At 42.2% G+C, this 21649-nt stretch overlaps 1 protein-coding gene and 1 long non-coding RNA gene across 4 annotated transcripts in view; one reads left to right on the forward strand and one right to left on the reverse strand.

Moving 5' to 3' along the window:
- Enpp3 (ectonucleotide pyrophosphatase/phosphodiesterase 3) overlaps positions 1-19734 on the forward strand; it is a 71608-nt gene extending 51874 nt beyond the window's left edge. Inside the window, exons 18-25 of one of the 2 annotated variants that reach the window (NM_019370.2) lie at positions 1453-1631; positions 2879-2930; positions 4876-5030; positions 14215-14350; positions 15082-15159; positions 15979-16111; positions 17749-17905; positions 19475-19734. In NM_019370.2, the coding sequence (NP_062243.2) occupies positions 1453-1631; positions 2879-2930; positions 4876-5030; positions 14215-14350; positions 15082-15159; positions 15979-16111; positions 17749-17905; positions 19475-19645 (1061 nt within the window). In that variant the 3' untranslated portion in view covers positions 19646-19734. Of the gene's footprint in view, positions 1-1452; positions 1632-2878; positions 2931-4875; positions 5031-14214; positions 14351-15081; positions 15160-15978; positions 16112-17748; positions 17907-19474 lie in introns of those variants that run through there. The other variant, XR_010056900.1, reaches the window with a different exon arrangement.
- Positions 19445-21649, reverse strand: part of LOC102553363 (uncharacterized) — a 29133-nt gene continuing 26928 nt past the window's right edge. For both annotated transcript variants that reach the window (XR_005497474.2, XR_349889.5), the window contains exon 5: positions 19445-19684. This is a non-coding gene — a long non-coding RNA (uncharacterized LOC102553363). The remainder of the gene's footprint in view (positions 19685-21649) is intronic.

Consider the following 21649-nt stretch of genomic DNA (forward strand, 5'->3'; position numbering starts at 1 on the left):
TTTTCTGAGTGACCTGCAGGCTGTTTGAGCCAATCACAGCCATTTGTTTAGGGCAGTCACCCATTTGCCTCTTAGCACCAATCACACTTTGAGACTTATGTGTCTTCACCAATTGCGGAGCTGGTCACGGTGTTCTCCCTGTTAGACAGCAAGGGAAGTGGCACTCTCTGACCCTGGTGTGAATGGCTGCAGGATGAACTCATGGTGGATCCCAGCTACACAAAGTCCATTAGGAAGTATCCTCAAGCAGCCCTGGCTACGACTGGCTCTGCCTTCAGAAGCCTAGGAAATCAGCTACGGTCTTTGGCAGGAAGGGCATCTGCGGAGTGTTTGACATAAGTGCTGTTGGTATAAAAGCAATTGTGCTGGCTGTCGGAGTGAGTGCTTACGCTCAAAGCAGAAAGGACGGCAACAGTCCAACAGCTGCTGACTGGAGAGCTGTATGGCCCCTTATCAGTATTATCAATCCTAATAGTGATTTGAAATAGATTTTAACAGCTTTGACAGTAGACTCCTGCCCAGTGCCTCAGGGAAAAGTAGTTTGCCATTCTTTGTCTCACCAAAGCTAGTTAACTAGACTTGAGAAAGAGCACCTCCTCAGCAAATCGGGTTAGCTGGGCATGGTTTCTAATGACCCCCTTATCATTCGGAGCTTCCAAAAAGGTGATGGCTGTAAAATGTTTGATATAATTTGTTTTTATAGCAAAAATAGAAAATGTTCTGTAAGTACAGGATGAAATTTGCTGGTTTAATTATGTTATTATGCCATGCGTGTGTCTGTGTGTGTGTGTGTGTGTGTGTGTGTGTGTGTGTGTCTGTCTGTCTGTCTGTCTGTCTGTCTGTCTGTCTGACTAGAGTCATAGGCATCTAGGAGCAGCAACGTGGATGCTGAAAATTAAATTAGAGTCTTCTGCAAGAGCAACAAATGCTTCTAACCACTGAGCCGTCTCTCCAGACCAAAGAACACCACGGTTTTTAGAAGTATGGTGGCACACACCTCGAATCCCAGCACTAGGGAGGCAGAGGCAGGTGGATCTCTGGAGTTCCAGCCACCCTGGTCTAGAGAACCAATTCCAAGCCAGCTGGGCCACATAGTGAGATCCTGTCTCAACGATACCAACAAACAACAAAGAGGATAGCATCTTAATACGTAACACTTAATGTAATGTAGCACGCTTAAGGGGCAAAGTAATCCTTTAAGCAATGAAGCTTTTCTCTAGAGAAATAGAAGCTCATGCAGATTCATCATGGGGATGGTCCCAGTGTAGACAGACAGGAGGCTGGGGACTTTTGGGAATGAAAAGTCAGCTAGATAGGTCACATCTGGAAGTATAACTTACGGGCGGCAGAATTGATAGCGGGTAACACACCGTGGGTGGTTTTGTCCCCCACATCCCACAAGGCATTGCTGCCATCCGTTTCCAAGCAACTGAACTTATTCTTTCTAAACAGATCTTCTGCACATCCAACCGGCACCAAACAACGGTTCTCACGGTAGCCTGAATCATCTTCTGAAGGCACCATTTTACCAGCCGTCGCATGCAGAGGAATTGTCAAAGTCTGCTGGCTGTGGTTTTACTACTCCATTGCCTAAGGACTCACTAAACTGCTCCTGCCTCGCACTGCAGACTGTGAGTAACAATTTCATGTCTTTCCAAGACTGTAAAGGTGCCATCTTGCTGACTGAGTGATTGTGTATGGTTTCTCTGAACTTTATCAGGAAGTGTGACATTATGGCGCGTACACTACACAAGTAAGTGTGTGTGTGTTCAACTCTCTAACCATCCAAATTAGCCATCTTGGTACTCTTCATGTTCCCCTGCAAGCCTTTTCTTACAGTAAAATCAGATGACTATCCTTAGCTCCTTAGAACAGAGCGGGCAGGGATTATAATCTGGCTTTTGGCACACTCAGTAGTGTGTGTCCTGTGTGGCGCTTGTTGAACAGTGGTGTAGAGTCTTATCAGGAGGCAGTTGAACACTGCAAAAATATCAGTGTGTACTGAGCCAGTCTCTTTAACAGATTAAGCTCTGGGCTGGTCCAGAAGGAGACTCTTGATAAGGTGAAGTTTCACATCTGGGAAGAGACCCAGGGACAAAGAATCAGAAGAGGAATTACAGTATAAATGTCACATGTAGGAATTGAGAAGACGTAAAAGGACAGAAAGTCCACTAAAGCTCACGTCCACAGGAAAATATCCTAGGAGGGGCGTTGGCATTCCTTTCTGTGCATATAACTTCAGAAGGAGAGTTCCTACACTCTGTTCCACATAGTCTCAATAGAACTGCAATGAAAAAATCATTAATAATATACAATGGGTGATTTGCTCCACATTTCAGAGATAATAAGGGCCCGAGAGAGGTTCGATGTTCTATTCAAGAAACTTCCAGCCTAGTCTATGGCTAGTCAATCCCAGAGTCCTTCTCTGTAAAGCCTGCCTCTGATGTTCAAAATGTGATCTCAGAACTATCTTACATATCTAAGTCAGAAAGACATGCATAACCTCAGGCCATCCCCCCCCCCCCGGCTTGCTCAATCAGAATATGAATTTTTAACAAGTCCTTAAGGAAACTATATTCACATCAAAGTTTGAGAAGCACTGGGATGCAGTCATCCCTGCTTAATGTGGTCAAGATGCTCGTTCCCATTAACAATATCTCTGCACACACACACACACACACACACACACACACACACACACACACACACACACACACTGGGGCAGAAATCCCTCTGTGCTTCTGAGTGGCAACATAACTGAAATTTAATCTCAAATGAGTTTTTTAGTAAAACACTTTAGATAGTTGGTGTAGAAATATGCGTGGTCATTTTCTAACGCTGACTTATTTGTCCCCCCAACCCCCTTCTCGTCTGGAAGTCTGGTCAAGAAGAGCAAGTCAACCAAAGACTAAATCTCAGTGGAGGAGAGGGTAAGTCAGCAGCGACTGCGACGCTGAGAGCTGACGGCACACAACATCACCCTTTGAGGTTTCCCAAACTGAGCTCACGAAGACTTTTGAGTGTAGGTTTTTTGGTCGCTGTAGAAGAGGAACAAGCAAGCAGACAGAAATCTAATATCAGATATCAGAGCAGCTAGACTGGAGCTGCAGTGTCCCCAGGACATCCTTTCAGTGCTGTGTCCCATCCATGTCTGCTAGTCCCTGGCTAAGAAACGAACAGATGAAAGGCCTGGGCTTGTACCTGACCTCTGTAGCTGTCCTGCTGTCTGACCTGGGGCCAATCATTTGGTTTCTCTGGCCTCCATCTCTTCATCTTTCGGTACTTGGACTCGCCTCATGCAGTTGTAAAGATTTTTAAAAAGTCCATGGAGAGAACTGACAAGTGTTCCCCTGCATTACTATTAAAATTACGTATTATTTTGTAAGTATCTTTAATATCTATAGAGGATTATTCTTGGACCTCTTGTGGATACCCTGATCAGAGGATGCTGAAGTTTCTTATATAAATAGGTGTTGTAAGTGCATGCGACATCTATGTCCTCCCATGGACTTTAAATCATTTTTAAAATTATAATATGCAAAACAATATAAATGCTGTAAGAATGGTGATTACAGTACTTTTTGGGATAAATGATAAGAAAGAATACTTGCATATATTCAGTTTGAATTTATTTTATATATACAAATATATAATACTTACATATTTAAATATATAGAATATATATATTTTTAGATATTGTCAACCTGTTTTGATTGAACTATATAACAACGTATAAATACAAACACATAAATAGAAATAGATGATACAGATAGGTAGGTAGATACATAGATATATACACAGTTAGGTAGACAGATGCTAGGAGCCATCAGCTCCCGCCCTACAGTTAGATAAAAAAAACCCTCTGCAGGCAAGAAGTGCATGCTGACAGGAGCCTGATGTAGCTGTCTCCTGAGAGGCTCAGCCAGAGTGAGACAAATACAGAGGCAAATGCTAGCAACAAACCATTGAACTGAGAACGGGGTCCCCGTTGGAGGAATTAGAGAAAGGATTGGAAGAGCTGAAGGGATTTGCATCCCCATAAGAACAACAATGTCAACCAACTAGAGCTCCCAGTGACTAAACCAAAGACTACACATGGGCAGACCCATGGCTCCAGTTGCATATGTAGCAGAGGATGGCCTTGTTGGGCACCAATGGGAGGAGAAGCCTTTGGTCCTGCCAAGGCTGGAACCCCCAGTGTAGGGGATGTCAGGGCACGGGGGTGGGGTGGGGAATAAAATACTGTAAAATAACCATGGTGACATAGCCACAGATGTTTACTTCACAAGGCTGTGGAAACCGAGTCCAATGTCAAGGTGCCAGCAGATTCTAGTTCGTGATTCCCGACTGTCTCATTTGAACCTCACAGAGCAGACATAAGTAAAAAAATCTCTCTGGGGTCTCACCTCTAAGGCTCCAACCCTGTTTCATGATGCAAATCATCTCCTAAAAACGTCCCCTCCAAACACCCTCACCCCGGGGGACAGGATTTCAGTATGACATTGGAACGGTACAAACATAAGAGACAGACATATTTTGTAATAAAACTCTAATATTTCTTCCATGACAGTTATTAATGGGATCATCTATCCTGTAAAATACGCACTTTTGTTTTTGAGTCTTTTTTTTTTCTCTTAAACTGTGTCTTGTGAGCTCTTAAATAGTAAGAAGCTATAGAGAAGGCAGCCTTCGGATCTTTGCTTAGTCCCTGGGTTGGCCCAGTTACTTATCTGAACTTCTCCTTTGTGGTGGGCATAATGAGATAATAACCTTTCTCCCAGGGTTGTTGTAAAGGGTTAATCCAGATACCACTCAGATGATGGTGATTACCGATTTCACCAATTTCCCAAATGTTTTGTGTCATTTCAATTTTAGTCTCAGCAACAGAGAAGACAAATTTGCCATTTGGGAGGCCCAGGGTGATACAGAAGAACAAAGACCACTGTCTGCTTTACCACAGGGAATACGTCAGTGGGTTTGGGAAAGCTATGAAGATGCCCATGTGGAGTTCATACACCGTTCCCAAGCCGGTAAGCCCTCAGCCCAGGGAGCAGTGAGCAGCAGAAAGACTCTGAGTCTGGGCACTGCAAGGCTTGACTTATGTTTGACTGAAGAATTCTCAAAGTGAGTGTGGACTCCTGTTACTTAAAAGGAAATGCTACAGTTATGATAGAAAGGCCTGGAGAAATTGGAAACAATTTAGGCCAGTAAGTAGTGAGGATTGAGAGAGACTGCTCAAACACATACACATTAGCATTAATATAGTCTAGTTAAGTTCTTTTGTAATTTTGTTAGTATTGTTCCAAAGAGCTCCAAGGTCATAAAAATATAAGTAAAATATATGGATTTTGGGACCATGAGTCAAGCAGGAAGTGAAAGGAGGATACTATCCACCCATCTTCCAGAGTATAAGGCAGATGTACCTTGAAGGTAATGGTGACTTATATAAGGTTTTTCCGCCTCTGATTATTATTATTTTTTTTTTCCGGAGCTGGGGACCGAACCCAGGGCCTTGCGCTTCCTACCGCCTCTGATTATTTAATGAGCAGGTTGCTGTCTGCCGTGAGCTGTGAAAGGCACAGTATGAGTGTGAGCTGGCCCTTCCTTGAAGGATCTAGCCCTCTAGAATGTTGCATGAACATATGTGTTGGGTCACAGGTCTCTCTGGCCTGAAGTGGGGATCCACTATGTAAATCTCCTTCCTTATTCACTTTCTGGCAAACTCCCAATTGTGCAAATGATGCTGGGATGGTTGGGGACCCATCATGAAGAAAACGCTCACACTGTCCACAACGCTAACTTCCTGCTTGACTTATAGTCCTAAACATGAATAGCAACTCCCCATTTCTCACTTACGCTTTTATGACCTTGGGGCTTTTCGAAACGATACTAACAAAATTGCAAAAGAACTTAATTAGGCTATGTCAATGCTAATGTATGCAGAAAGGAACATCACAGATTAGTACATTTGCATTTCGTATAGAAGAAACAACTGGCGGATATCTCAGAGAGTGATTAGGATCTAAGACAGGTAATCAACCTCTGTACATGAACAATAGAATGACAAACATCTTAGCAGAGGAACAGGGAAAAATGACTCAGGTAATTCACTCTCACAAGCAATTAAGCAGCTGTAGATGAGAGCAAATCTACACCTTCCTTCCATGAACGCCTTTGGGGAGGGAAGGGTTTTATTCGGGTCTGCAGGACAATAGCAGCGCTGGTGTGTACCGCTCACTAAACCATATGTATCTGAGGGATTACTCTCAACATTTGAAGGACAAAGCTCTATCATTGAGCAGAAGGATGAATAAATATCCACGAAGCATTAGAGCGGAAAAATCATGACAAACCCTAGCTATTATGGTCTGGGCTGAGGACACTGTCTTCTTTAAAGACAGGACGCAACTGGCTGGATCCGATTTATCTTCCCTTCTTGGTCCAATTGAGGCAGAAAAATAGGCATCTTTTCTAGCCCTAATTAAAGTTTTCTTCACAGCCAACAGTGATTCCATCTCAGCCATTGTTGACAGGATGTTAGTGTCTGTTCCCAGTGTAGGTAAATGGTCTAAAATTACCTGAGTCCTGATGTAGGCTCATTGCTGTCTTTTTTCTTTTTTTTTACTCCCGGAGCTGAGGACCGAACCCAGGGCCTTGCGCTTGCTAGGCAAGCGTTCTACCACTGAGCTAAATCCCCAACCCCCGGCTCGTTGCTCTCTTAATGGGCACATTATTCGGGTGTTTGTGTTTTTCTTCAACCTTCCATTAAAAAAAAGATCTCTATTTTGTGTTTGCTTTGAGAGGGCCTGTATGTTCTGGTCAGGGTCCTCATCCAGTTCTTGACCATCAAAGGTCCGGGCCTGCAGGGCCTGCATGGAGTTAACGGGGATGTTTATATTTTCGATGCTTCCCCTTTGCAGCCTGGCATTCCTGGATTCACAAGAGCAGGGACGATGCCGAGGGCAGAGAGATTGTAATTGGGTGCAGGCTAGGCTGTCAGTACAGTCCTTTATTATTCTAAAACCAACTTCCTTGTTACGAAAAGACCCCATCCCTTCTCCGGCCCCAGAGAGGTGCTTGTGTGTTTCCCCGTCCACATGACAGGATGGAATTCTAGCAATTTTCTGCTTTCTAATTCAGAGATTACTCTGTGTGTGTTGTGGTTCGAGAAAATTACAGAGAAGGACGTTTGGAGATTCACATAAAACACCGTACATCAGCTCTCTGCCTGAGAAATCAGGTTTTAAATAAGCTCTTTGGAGCAGTGGTACAGTCGGTTTGTCTTTGAGATCCGTGGAGCTTGTGTTCCCCTGAGGTTTTGGTGGGCGTTTGTAACGTCTGTTGTTCTCTCAGGAGCTTTCTGGGGAGGAATTGTGATGTGGAGGCATCCTCCTCCTGCAACTGCCTCTGGAATTGCTAATCTGATCAGGTTTGATTTGGGTGCTGCTTCTGGGCCTGCTCAGGATGAGGAGCTGAGTTACCTGACTAATTAGATGGAAAACTGTAAACACGGCAAGAACTGCAGTGGCTGTTCTTGAAGAGAGACACTTCATGATTTGATTTAGCATGAAGTCAGACCTTCGTTGATAAAAAATTAGCTAATGAAAAATACCTATCATTCTGCAATATATATAAGCACTATACACACACACAATATATATATATACATATATATATGCAGATAGATAGATAGATAGATAGATAGATAGATAGATAGATAGAAAACCTAGCATATATAACCATCTCCCACATTATTAGGAACTTTAAAAATCTGTGTGTGTGCATGTGTTATATATGTGTATATGTGTGTATCTATGTATTGTGTGCATGCATGTATGTGTATGTATGTGTGTGTTCATATATGTAAGTGTGGATGTACATGTGGAGGTCAGAGGATGTCAGGTTTTGGTCACACCCTCTGCCTTATTTAGACACAGCCACTGTTGTGCATGGCCGAGTAAGCCATGCTAGCTGCATCTCAAGCCTCCAGAGCCTCTCTGGCTCCGCCCCCAGCTTGCTATAGGAGCCCTGGGATGGCAGAGTGCATTTCAACACCGGTCTCTGTGTGGCTTCTGGGAATCAGAGCTCAGGGCCTGCAAACTGCTTCAAGTACCCACTGCCGAACCATCTTCCTACCTCTGAGTGGGAATTGTTATAAAACCCTCTTGGTTCCCGTAAATGATGACCTAATCATGTTTGTAAGCCTTTAAACAACCAGGGACAATATACATTCCAGGCGTGTTTTTTTTTTTTTCTTTTTCTGAACTATAAAAGTCATTTTTTTCCATAGGAAAATAATTAGACAGTCCGACAAATACTCAAGAGGTGTGCATTTGTGACTGCACCATAAGACACAAGCTTGTGTGTGGGCCCACGGGTAACAGCTATCTGTCATTTCAGTGGAGGGGTCACTGGCTGCTCAAGACCTGTTTGGTCCCCACCCCAGCATGGGAAGAAAAGCTTCTCTCTGTTATCTGTGTTCGCTTTCACTTTCCTTGGAGGATTTTGAGAGGTGGGAAGTACGCATTTCCTCAGTCTCTGACTGCATTTTCTTTATTGTTTTTCTCGAATTTCTTTGGGGTTCAGAAATCCCAGGGGCTCTGGAAAGATGGTGGGGCTTGAAGCCTTGCAGGAGTGCTGGGTGGGGGTGGGGCTGAACTGGTGGGGCAGGAGGACCTCATGCCATCTCTCCCCAGGGGACAGGGCTGGAGGACGTGACTGAACTCTGCCTCCTTCCACAGCTAGGCTGTCTCTTAGTGGGTTCCAGTTTGATATGTGGAAAACAAATTCGGTCTTTCTCAGCTAGCAGAAAGTATATGATGACGCTTTTGGCTTTCGGCCATTCTGGTCTATGTCGCTCAGTCCGAAGTGTATTCCACTCTTATGACACTGTAAGCACGCGGGCTGACTGAATCGCCGGTGTTTTTAAGCTACGGTCTTTTTCCATATCACAATAGTCCTCCCTCCTTAACATTTTGAGGACTTTAACTGAAGAGAACTACATCCTAATGGTTTAATCAAAGAAAAAAAAAAAACCTGACTGACCGTGGGAGAGGTGAGAAAGCCCATGGCACAATACCCCAGGTGATTTCGGAACTAACTCTTAAGTAGACAAGGTTACCCCTTTTCATGACATAGCCCCATGCCTCTCTGTAGCCACATGGGGGACCTGCTCATTCAGAACCTTTACTTGTGACACTCTTTTAGAGTGGCATAAGCGAGCTTTCTAGACTCTGTACCTTAATGTAGGGGGAGGGGAGAAGGTGATTGTTAATTGTCTTAGTTAGGGTTCTACTGCTGCGAACTGACCCCATGACCAAGGCAGATCTTCTAAGGACAACATTTAATTGGGGCTGGCTTACAGATTCAGGGGTTCAGTCCATCATCATCAAGGTAGGAGCATGGCAGCATCCAGGCAGGCATGGTGCAGGAGGAGCTGAGAGTTCTACATCTTCATCTGAAGGCCACTAGGAGAAGACTGGCTCCCAGGCAGCTAGGAGGAGGGTCTTAAAGCCCACACCCACAGTGACACACCTCCTCCAAGGCCACACCCACTCCAACAAGGCCACACCTCCTAATAGTGCCACTCCCAGGGCTGAGCATATTCAACCCATCACATCAGTCTACTGCATTTAGCCAAATAGCTTCATATGTCATGGTCTGCTTCTTCTGGCTTTCTTTTTGGTTCTTTTTTTTTTTTTTTTTTTTTTTTTTCCCGGAGCTGGGGACCGAACCCAGGGCCTTGCGCTTCCTAGGCAAGCGCTCTACCACTGAGCTAAATCCCCAGCCCTCTTCTGGCTTTCTTAGATAGAGGTTAAAGTGTTTGGTTCGTTTGTTTGTTTGTCATGGTTTTCATTTAGCTCACAGTTATCTCAAACTTCTTATCCTTGTCTTCATGCCCTAGATGCTGGGGTTACAGGCTCACATCCCGCCTGATGGGAACTGAACCCAGGGCCTCATGAATGCTAGACAAGTACTCCACACCTAAACATGATATACCTAGTCCAAGGTGATACATTCTGGAGACTATTCCTACCTCAGAACGTGTTTATTCTGGCTGCATGCTTAGTTCGTGGCTTAGCAGGCTTTCAATTTTAGAAGATTTTTTTCTCTAAACTTATAGGGCATATTAATAATCTGATATTGTAATATTTCTGTCCCCGGCTTCCTCCTACCTGCTTGTCTTTATTTCAGATTTGGAGATGTATCTTCAGCATCTTTTATTTCTGCTGCTATGTCTTTAAAATGACCAGAATTCTTTATTATCTTCTTTTAGTTTCTATTTTAAAAAACAGACGCTATATATCTCATACCTCTCTCAAGGTTTTCTTCTGCTTTCCATATCGTCTCCTATATTTCCCTGTCTCTCCCTCACCAAATGCCTTTTGGTCCCTCCTTGGCTGTCAGTTCACTGTTTAAGAATGAGACACTGAGCTGTGTGGTCGGTGCTTTCTAATTTACAGGATTACATCGTTCAGTTAAAAAGAGACATCGTGTCACGTACTTCCAACTACAGATATTGTTTTGTTATCAGACTTATTTATTTCCCAAAGAAGGAACATCTCTAATCCACCCCACTGGTGTATGTGGCTTACAGTGGGCGTGGGGTAAAGGAACGGGGGTGGCACCTGCCACTCATTACTCGGAGGTTCATCTGTTCATGTTTGCTTTTGCTATATGTACACCATGCCCTTTACTACAGGAGTCTGGAATTTAAGCTCTCCAGAAGGTTAAGTGCTCTAGTTATCCCTCCCCCTTCGTAGATTTTAAACTCCTCTCCGCTTTCAGTCCGACCTATATATTCCTGTTTTTAGGAGACCTCTAATTCTACCGTTTGGGACTTCTCATGTTACTTTGTGCTTCCCCCAAGAACAGGTTGCTGACTTTCGTTGCTCACTGGCCTCCTCTGTCTGGTTACCGTTTGTCGGCTTTCTAACTTCTGTATATTTTTTTCTCTTCACCTCATTGAACTCTGCCTTCACTTTACACAGTCACTGTACATAGTCCAGTGTTCATGAAGATCTTTTCATATGCATGCCCATCATATACAGAGCATCTCCCCCACCTCCTACGTCCTCTTCCTCAGGTTTCCCCCGTCCCGCTGGCCCCTTCTTTGCCCCTAGACCAGTGGCTCTCAACCTTCCTAACACTGCGACCCTTTAATACAGTTCCCCATGTTGTGGTGAGCCACAACCATAAAATTATTTTGTTGTGACTTCATGACTGTAATTTGATAATGTTCTAAATCATAATGTAAATATCTGATACACTGGAAAGAGGTCATGACTCACATATTGAGAATTGCTGCCAAGACAATTTGGCTTCCACTTTCATGTCATAGATACGTAGATGATATCTATCTATCTATCTATCTATCTATCTATCTATCTATCTATCATCTATCTATCTATCTATCTATCATCTATCTATCTATCATCTATCTATCTATCATCTATCTATCTATCTATCATCTATCTATCACCTCTATCCATCTATCTATCTATCTATCTATCTATCTATCAATCTATCATCTATCATCTATCATCTATCTATCTATCTATCATCTATCTATCTATCTATCATCTATCTATCTATCTATCATCTATCTATCTATCATCTATCCATCTATCATCTATCTATCCATCTATCTATTAACTATCTATCATCTATCTATCATCTATCTATCTATCATCTATCCATCTATCATCTATCTATCTATCTATCTATCTATCATCTATCTATCATCTATCTATCTATCTATCATCTATCTATCTATCTATCTATCATCTATCTATCTATCTATCATCTATCATCTATCATCTATCTATTTATCATCTATCTATCTATCATCTATCTATCTATCTATCATCTATCTATCATCTATCTATCCATTTATCTATTATCTATCTATCTATCTATCTATCTATCATCTATCTATTTATCATCTATCTATCCATTCATCTATCTATCATCTATCTATTAACTATCTATCTATCATCTATCTCTCATCTATTTATCATCTATCTATCCATATATTATATATCTATCTATCTATTTATCATCTATCTATCATCTATCCATCCATCCATCCATCCACACATATGTATGTATACACACATACACACATATATATCAGCCATGCATAAGAGAGGCCATACAATACTTGCTTTCAAAGATTGCCTCAACTTACGTAATGTAATTATCTCTTGTTGCAACCACCTTTCTTTCAGCAACATAACTTTATTCTTCTTCGTGGCTAAATAAGCTCCATTGTGCATATGTAGCCTGTTTCCTTCATCTGTGCCTCCGTAGTGAATCATACTGCAGTAAGCATGTTGTTTACCTATCTCGGTGATGCATGGGCCAGGAGCGCTCTAGGTAAACACCTAGAGAGCAGGTGTGCTCAGTCAGGCGCAGACCAGAACAATATATGTAGGCCTGGCTTTCAGTTGTTTGCCTTCTGAAGGAAGCTCCATCCTGTTTTTTAGCTTCTGAATATGCACTGTGTTTTCTTGCCTGTTTTCACCACTAATGCCTCTTCACGAGCCTTAGAAGGAAGCAACGATAAAGTATATGTTTAGTGATGATGAGAATGGACCGAGCTTCTGGAAATGCTTTCGACTGGAGAATGGCAGTGTGCCAGCATTGGCAGTCCGCGCCTAGCTTCCCCACGCCGCCCTGCCTCCAACTCTCAGTGTTCTTGACAGTGGGCATTACTCTTCTGCCTGAGACCAGCACGGTGTGCACTGCCTTCTCTGTTGTGAGCTGGCCTCACACATGCTACACAGAACATGCAGCTGACGTTGCTGTCGACAGTGCACTGAATAAGGAACAGGACAAACTTAGCACAATTTTCTTGTTAAATTATTGCAAGTTTTTTCTTCAGGAAAATACCCATCACCTACAGCCTGTGAAATAATAGAACCAGATTTTGACCGTATTTCTTACTTATTTGTATGTGTTCCATCCACTGTGGTGACCTCATACTACACTGTATTCACCAGCGTGGAGGCCAGGCATCAACCACCACCAATCGTGTTTACGGGATAATTCTGTGCATGAGGCTCAGTATTAGTCTTCATATGGCGTTTTAAGAGAAATTACAACTTTAAAATCTGTCTTGGGATTTATCTTACAAATTCATTTTACTTCAAGTGAAAGGATGTCTGGAGGCTGAGGTTGTAATTTGGTTGGCAGAGTGCTTGCCCAGTGGGTACAATGTATGTATGTATGTATGTATGTATGTATGTATGTATATTATGTTGTATTTGTTAATATGTTATATAAAGTACATTATTTATGTCACATTATGTTTAGGTAACTATAGCTCTTTGAATTAATTTTAGGCTGGTTAGAATTTTTTACTTGGTTTAAAAACAACGTAGCTGGGGTTGGGGATTTAGCTCAGTGGTAGAGTGCTTGCCTAGCAAGTGCAAGGCCCTGGATTCGGTCTCCAGCTCCAAAAAAAAAACCAACCAACCAAAAAACAACGTAGCTAATTCTTTTTTTTTTTTTTTTTGGGTTCTTTTTTTTTCGGAGCTGGGGACCGAACCCAGGGCCTTGCGCTTCCTAGGTAAGCGCTCTACCACTGAGCTAAATCCCCAGCCCCCAGCTAATTCTTATCTACGCATAATCTATTGATATGTTTTCCCATTTAAAAACAGATTTTTTTTTTTATTTTAAAAGTTTTTTTCCTGCGTGTGTATATGCACAGCCGGTGTCTGTCTGGTGCCCACAGTCCCAGAAGAGAGTGTCAAATTCCCCGAACTTGGAATTACAGAGAGTTGCGAGCTGCCCTTTGGGTGATAGGAACTGAACCACAGAGGGGCAGCTAGTGCAGTTACTACGGAGCCATCCCTCTAGCGCCAACGGTTTCCACCCACCCACTTCTTATTTGCATACACCACAAATCCCTACAGAGAAGTTCAATCCCAAAAAAGACCTTGTTGGCTCGCAGTTCAGGTTGCATTCTGCAAATGTCCTTCCCGAGGTATATTTGACGCGTCCCTCCCAAGGCCACCTAACCAGTGAGAACCTCACAGGAAATCATAGCTCAATACATCCCCTCCCGTTGCTGGCGTAGACCTGATTCACTAAGAAAATAGGAAGAGGGTAAATGAAAAACAGTCTAGGAAGTCCTAAACCAAATAAGGCAGTGGGCGAGCCGCAACTGTGGGTGTAATTCCCCCCTCCCCCTTTTCTCTCTTTCAACAGGGAGACACATCATCTCTTCCTCCCACAGTTCCAGACTGTCTGCGGGCTGATGTCAGGGTTGATCCTTCGGAGAGCCAAAAATGTTCCTTCTATTTAGCAGACCAGAATATCGACCATGGCTTCCTCTATCCTCCCGGTTAGTGAAACTCTTTTGGAGCGGCTCAGGAGCCCTCAGTCAGCGGATGTGGCGTGTGCGTTAAACATACATTCCCCACCCAAATGACCTGCTCAGGCCGCCTAAGAGGCTTCAGTGGTCGAGAGCTGCCCCGAGGTGGTACGACAGCTTCCTCAGAGGCTGATAAATTTTTCTGTGGGAACCACAGATTAGCTCTAATCAGGCCCAGATGTGGAGAGAGTTCAGCAGGTTTGAGTTTAATTTTACAACTGAAGGGTTTTTGGAAAGCATCTAAGAAAACATTGTCTCTGGCGGATCGCCGGAGCTAAAGGTCCTCGCGGAGAAGCAAGGCAACTGCTTCGTGCAAATGACAAAAGCTGGCGCGTCCACTTGGCTGTGTGTCTGACAGCTTTGAACTGTAAATTAACCAGCCAATGAATTTCAGGCTGTTTTGTTTTGTTTTTTTAAGGGAGGATCTCTCCTTTGGTGACATAAAAACCAGTGTGATTTTTCTAAAACTCAAGTCTTTTTTTCCCCCCTCTGTTCATCTGGGAAGCTCATTTTCATGTATTCATGAGAATTTCGACATTAGTTTCTGGGAATGGTTTAGAACCTGGTACGCGACTCTAGTCGTTTTGTTTTAAGAGATTCATGATTTAGAGATTTGGAGAGTTACAGTAGAAAGAGACTTGAGGGGAGCAAAGAATGAGTCACTGAAATCCTATACTTACTAAAACACATTTGTTTTACAGCAATCAAAGGAAATAATGAGAGTCAATATGATGCTTTAATTACAAGTAATTTGGTCCCAATGTATAAAGAATTCAAAAGTAAGTATCTACCCTCCCCCACACCATACTAGGCATTAACTTAGGGGCTCCCATATACTGAAGGAGCACTGTGCCCTGACCCATGGACTTGGCCCTAGGCTCCGTCTAGTGTTAGTCTTCATTTTGGAATACGACCTGGATAAGTTGACCAGGCTGATCTTGAACTCACTTTTGTCCAAGCAGGCCTTGAACTTGTTACCCTTTCTTCTAATCCTCCAGGATAGCTGGGATTACAGGCTTGGTGTTACATTATGTATTAATGTTAAACCAATAAAGCGACTTCTTGGCCTGCCAAACTAAATTTATGTCTTATTATAGCAATTTGTAATTTACACTGAGTCATTTTATCTTATTATTTTAAATATAGGTGGAAAAAAAATAAACAACCCTGATGCCTTCTTTTTTTTTTTTGCAACTAATTACAATTTTGACGTGTTGCTAGAATTTAATAATTGTTTTCAGTTTGTTCTTACTTCTTACCTGTTAAGAGCTGTCGATGGAGCTAAATTTTATTAACATTCAACCGTAAGTGTCTGTTTCCAGAAAGATAATGAATTAGACAGCGTGTGCACTCTGGTAATCGGTAATGTTCACTGTTGAAGGAATTCGAAGACATATTTTGCTCTAATAAAATGACAAAAAGTTCTCATCAGTGTGGGCAGTTCTTTTACCTGCATAACTATCTGACAGAACTACCCAATCTCCACAGGCAGCTACTGGAGGGGAATGTGATGCTGTTTAAACGCACCAACAATAGAAATTATTTCCGCATTCGGTAAAATCAGATACTTTTAAATACCTCATTTTTTTCATTTTTAGAAATGTGGGACTACTTCCATAAAGTTCTCCTTATAAAATACGCTATAGAAAGAAATGGAGTGAATGTGGTTAGTGGACCCATATTTGATTACAATTATGATGGCCATTTTGATGCCCCCGATGAAATCACAAAGTAAGTAAAATCTCAAAACCAGATGCTGTATAATCTCAACATTACATAGCATATACACAGCACATTCACATTCAGTTGCTATTGATGCCATTGCTATTTTCAACTTAAACTCCCTAAAGATTTAGCCAAAAGAATTATACAGCCCAAACTTAAATAACGGTTTCCAAGTAAAGTTTAAACTTTTTATTGAAAAATTTATAAAGTGTGAACAAAGACGAGATTTTTTGGAGGAAATGTAGAGTCGGAGTCAAATTACTATATATAGAATCAAGCCAACCATGATTAGGAAGTCAAGCACACACTAAGCTTGTCTTACTAAGTTTCACAGATACAGTGGACAATCCACAAAACAGTTTCAATACAGGATGCAAATAGGGTTCAATAGAAAACAGTCCAAAACAAACCGTACACCTTAGTACTAAACCCATTACCATTACAACGGCCCGGACGGATTACTTTTCCCCTTTAGTATCTTCCAGTACTGGGCTTTTCCAGAAAGAAGTCCCATTGCTTCTTTTATTATCAAAAAAGGATAAAAACAGTCAAAGTCAGGATCCCAGCCTCAAAACGGCAAAGCTCTGGTTTCTACTGACACCTTTTGATGAAGTAAACCTCACACCAGCCATTCAGCCAGCCAGGAGCTTTTCCTCCCCTTCCTGTCATGGTTTTTTGTTCGACTTTGAGGCAAGGTCAAAGGTAGCATGGGCTGGCCTTGAACTCAGTATGGTGCAGAGGTTGTATTTGAACTCCTAATTCTCTTGCTTCTGTATTCCCGGTGCTGGGGGTGGGGGGTTTTGTTTGATTGTTAGTAGATTCTACGTCTAACTGCTAGTTCGAGCAAATATTTTGAGGGCTCTTTCCTACATGCCAGGCAGTTTTCTAAGCATTTACACAGGCTTGGTTTAATCTACAAAACAAGTTACTGTCAGATTCCATCAGCCCTGAGTAGAAATGAGGACACCAGGGCTAAGGGAGGTTAAGGAACTCTTTTGATAGGCTTTTCGCCTATTGGCAAAGGCAGAACGGAGATACAGACAGTTGGCTCGGAATCGGTTACATGTTGCTGCCTATAGGAGCTCATGGGTTTCCTCTAGTGGGGTCAACAGATATCTTCACTCAGAACCTTTACCATTTTAATGTTCATGTTTGTTAGTAGAAAGACAGCCAGCACACCATCGGTTGCCTAGCTCTCCCCCGAGGTGGACCCTTGGACACCTCCATATTAAAGTTGATTAAATGAGAGTCTTAGAGCCGACAATCCACCTACGCAGGGAAGTGCACAGCCATAAGAGATAGGGTCCTTTGTGCTTAGCACCCACTTCATGAGAAGACACTCCTGTGACATATGAAGCCAGCGGACTTGGGAAACACAGGAGGCAGAGTTCCTTGGGCTTTCTTTGTATTCTAATGGCTGGCTATAATGTTAGAATACTATAGATTTCGACTAGAGCTTTCTGGCTCACCGACATGGACGTCATATATGAGATGGACGTCATATATGAGAAAACTACACTCAACACATGATCTATACTTTCCCCCTGACCCCTTTACTGGTTCTTTGTCTTGGCATTTCCTTAAAGCTCTAAAAACAAAAAGACATCTGTAATGATATCGAATTTCGTCAATTATGATTTCAGCTATGTAGCTGGCACCGATGTTCCTGTCCCGACACACTACTTTGTGGTACTGACAAGCTGTAAAAACAAAACCCACACACCCGACAGCTGCCCTGGGTGGCTGGATGTCCTGCCCTTTGTCGTCCCTCACCGGCCCACCAACGTGGAAAGCTGTCCTGTGAGTACACTTGGGGAACCTAGGCCAGAAGATTATTTATATTATTATATTTACATTATTTATGCCTCAGCTGAGCTGTCACAGAAGCCGCTCTATCTGAAACATGTTTCTGTTCTCTGTGGGTAGAGTTCTATAGATGTATGATCTATAGAATATTAAACATGAATCTGCATATGTAAACAAGTATTTATATATGAAGGTGTGTGTGTGTGATTGATACTCACTAGGGTAATATTAGGTTTTTTTTTTTTTTTGGACATAGCATTGAAGTTCTACACTAAGGTTGACATTAAGTTAATGTTAACCTAAATGAATAAATAAAAAAGTCTAGCATCTTGAAGCATGAAATGTTTGATTCAGTTCACATGTGTGCACACATGCATGCATGCATGCATGTACACGGGGTGGGAAGAAGAGGGAATTAAAAAACAGCAATATAGGTGAGACATTTATAACAATGAGTTAAACACAGTGGAGAATTAGGGTAATAACTGCTATGTCATACTCACGACTGGTAGAAGACATGGAGGCATGGAGATCCTATTCTGCTCCACAGGAATGGAAACTGGCAAACATTTGATATTTTGTAGTTATAATTACATGTGCTTGACAATCTAGCGATTTCATTTACATATTCTCAAATCTATGCTCGTAATCACGGGAGAACACCCAAAGTTATTCTTCACAGTATTACTTATAGTAGGGAAAGCACTCAATCCTATCAGTTTGTTAATTTTGAAAAAACCTGAGTCGAATTATAATGAAGAAATATCAGAGACTGCAGCTAAAACAAATTACCCATCTAAGTCTAGATCTACCATTGTGGATAGATGATATAAACTTTGCCATGAACGAAGAACAACTAAAAGATATAGCACTAACAATGCCCTTAATGTAAGTTTGAAAACACAAACCAGTGCTATGTACTGTATACTGATATGTAGTAACGGTTTAAAAACAGTTGAGATTCATACCGACTTATGCAAGTTAGTAATGTTAGCTCTGAATCTAGGAACGAAAAGCTATTACCTAGATGATATTTCTTCTAAGATATTGTGTCTAGGGACTAGGGAGACAGCTCCATCGATAAGCACTTTCCGGGCACGTGTGATGACCTGAGTTCACCGTGGATGGTGTGCCCTGCACACGCACTCCCAACATTGGGGAGGTTGGCGTGAGAGGATCCCTGGGGCTTGCTGGCCAGCCAGAGTAACGCAATCACTGGCTTCCGGCTTCAGTGAGTGATCCTAAAATGTAACGGGGAGAACTGATTGATGGAGAAATTCAATATCAACATCTGGTCTTCACATGCATGCACACACGTGCACACACATGCACACACATGCACATCCACACAAACTCGTGACTGAAGCAAGTACACAGTGAGTCTGAGTTTATGGTGAAGAGTATTTCTTTTAGGACTTTTGTTGGGTGAAACAAAATTTAGTTGTATCAAATGAAGCGCCAAGGAAAGAAAAAGTTACAAACCAGGCACCTAAGTAGTAAAACATCTTCCTGCCAATGAAAAGATACACCATGTGGAAAATTGTTTTATGTTTTATTTTTCAGGAAAACAAAGCAGAAGACCTTTGGGTTGAAGAGAGATTTAAAGCACACATCGCCCGGGTCCGTGATGTGGAGCTCCTCACTGGCCTTGACTTTTATCAGGAAAAAACACAGCCCGTCTCTGAAATTTTGCAGCTGAAGACATATTTGCCCACATTCGAAACCATTATTTGAATAGATGTGTAAAGCCATTTGACAAAATGGAAACATTTTCTGTCAAGAAATTATAAAATAAAATTTTCTATTTTTCTTTAATCCTTAAAGTCATATTATACATTTTAATTATTATCTATCTTATTCATTTTTACAGACATTAGAAAAACGTTTTTTTTTATCTTTATTAACTTGAGTATTTCTTATTTACATTTCAATTGTTATTCCCCTTCCCGGTTTCCAGGCCAACATCCCTCTAACCCTTCCCCTCCCCTTCCTCCCCCCATTACCGCCCTCCCCCCAACAGTCTAGTTGACTGGGGGTTCAGTCTTGGCAGGACCAAGGGCTTCCCCTTCCACTGGTGCTCTTACTAGGATATTCATTGCTACCTATGAGGTCAGAGTCCAGGGTCAGTCCATGTTTAGTCTTTAGGTAGTGGCTTAGTCCCTGGAAGCTCTGGTTGCTTGGCATTGTTGTTCATATGGGGTCTCGAGCCGCTTCAAGCTCTTCCAGTCCTTTCTTAGAAAAACTTTAATTTCATTTTCTTTATTCTTCCCCCATCTGCCCCTGAGTATTCACATGCACGTGCGGTGGTTACCATCCCAGCCCTAGCATGAAATTTTGTGTAGTGAAAGTGATGCTGTATACCACAGAGAGACAGGACTCAAACTGGAAACTCCTTCCATGAGTCCAGCCGTATGATGACAATCTATGTGTAGATAGAATCCCCTCCATGTTCTCTCATTCCAACATGGCTCCAATACAGGTAATAATTTCTGGACTTTAGACTGCTCTATGCAAAGTTAAGTGCTAGATGTTTACCACCCCGAGCTACACGTAGCCCCGGAAACCCAGTTTACGTACAGGGTCCTCTGAGAATGGCTAACTGTTCAGTGCTAGACTTAGAAATACAAAGGCCAATCTGAGGAAAGCTCACGTAAAGCTGTACCTTATTCTGTGTCTCACTATTCCATTACAAGGAAACATGCAGGTCACGGGGTGGTACACACCTTTAACATGTGCTTGGGAGGCAGGGGCAGGAGAATCACTGTGACTTTGAGGCCATCCTGGCCTACGTAGTTCCAGGCTGGCCGAGGCTACAGAGTGAGACCCTGTCTGATAAACAAACAAAACAAACACCTCAGAAATATGCAACTCTGGGCTGCAGCTCTGTGAGGGTCGCATACGTGGCCTGCTGTATTTATGGCCTGATTCAGTCTCCAGCATGGTTGGCAGAAGAAAAAAGGCGAGAAAACAAGGAATACAACACATGGGAGATATTATTCTGGAAGAATAAATAACACGCTTTGAAGGACCATGAACCCTGAGGGAATTGAAACTTCAGCTATGATTTTCAGTATGACATCCTTATTCTACAATAAGATCTTACATTTTAAATCTAAGATATAAACACTACCATAGAACTATTATTTATAAAGACTATGAAATACATGGAAAAGCTGCAAAAAGAGCATAAAGTATTCTTGTATGACATTCACTTGAGCTTCGCCCATTGTGAACATTTAAACTACTCCATAAGGATGTATGTACTCTATGTGTATATATGTTAAACATTATGTAAACACACTAAAAGAGCTTTATGACAGTACATTGTAGTCATCTGGCCCATCTACTCCCAAGACTTCCGTGTATAATTTTCTAAGATCCAGGTACTAACACAATCAGGAAATTTAAGGTCAAGACTCTACTGACATGCACGTCATGGAGCTACGAAACTCCGTCTTTAAATAATACCCTTCACGACATTTTCTCCGGTCTGGGATCTGAATGTCACTGTGCTAAGCAGTCTCTGCTGTTTGTTGTTAGGAACGCAGTCTCATTTCTCAGACTTTGACAAATAGCGTGGATGTTTTTGAATGTTTCTTCAGACGGCCTTCCATTAGGGTCTGTGTGACATTTCCTCATGACAAGGTTCCTGCTGTCCACTTAGCACCAGGACATTACACTGGTGACATTCGTCCTCAGTATTTGGCAGAAACATGTGGTGTTGATGTCTGTGGTGGT

The sequence above is a fragment of the Rattus norvegicus genome, chromosome 1, assembly GCF_036323735.1.
Source record: "Rattus norvegicus strain BN/NHsdMcwi chromosome 1, GRCr8, whole genome shotgun sequence".
NCBI classification, from domain to species: Eukaryota; Metazoa; Chordata; class Mammalia; order Rodentia; family Muridae; genus Rattus; species Rattus norvegicus.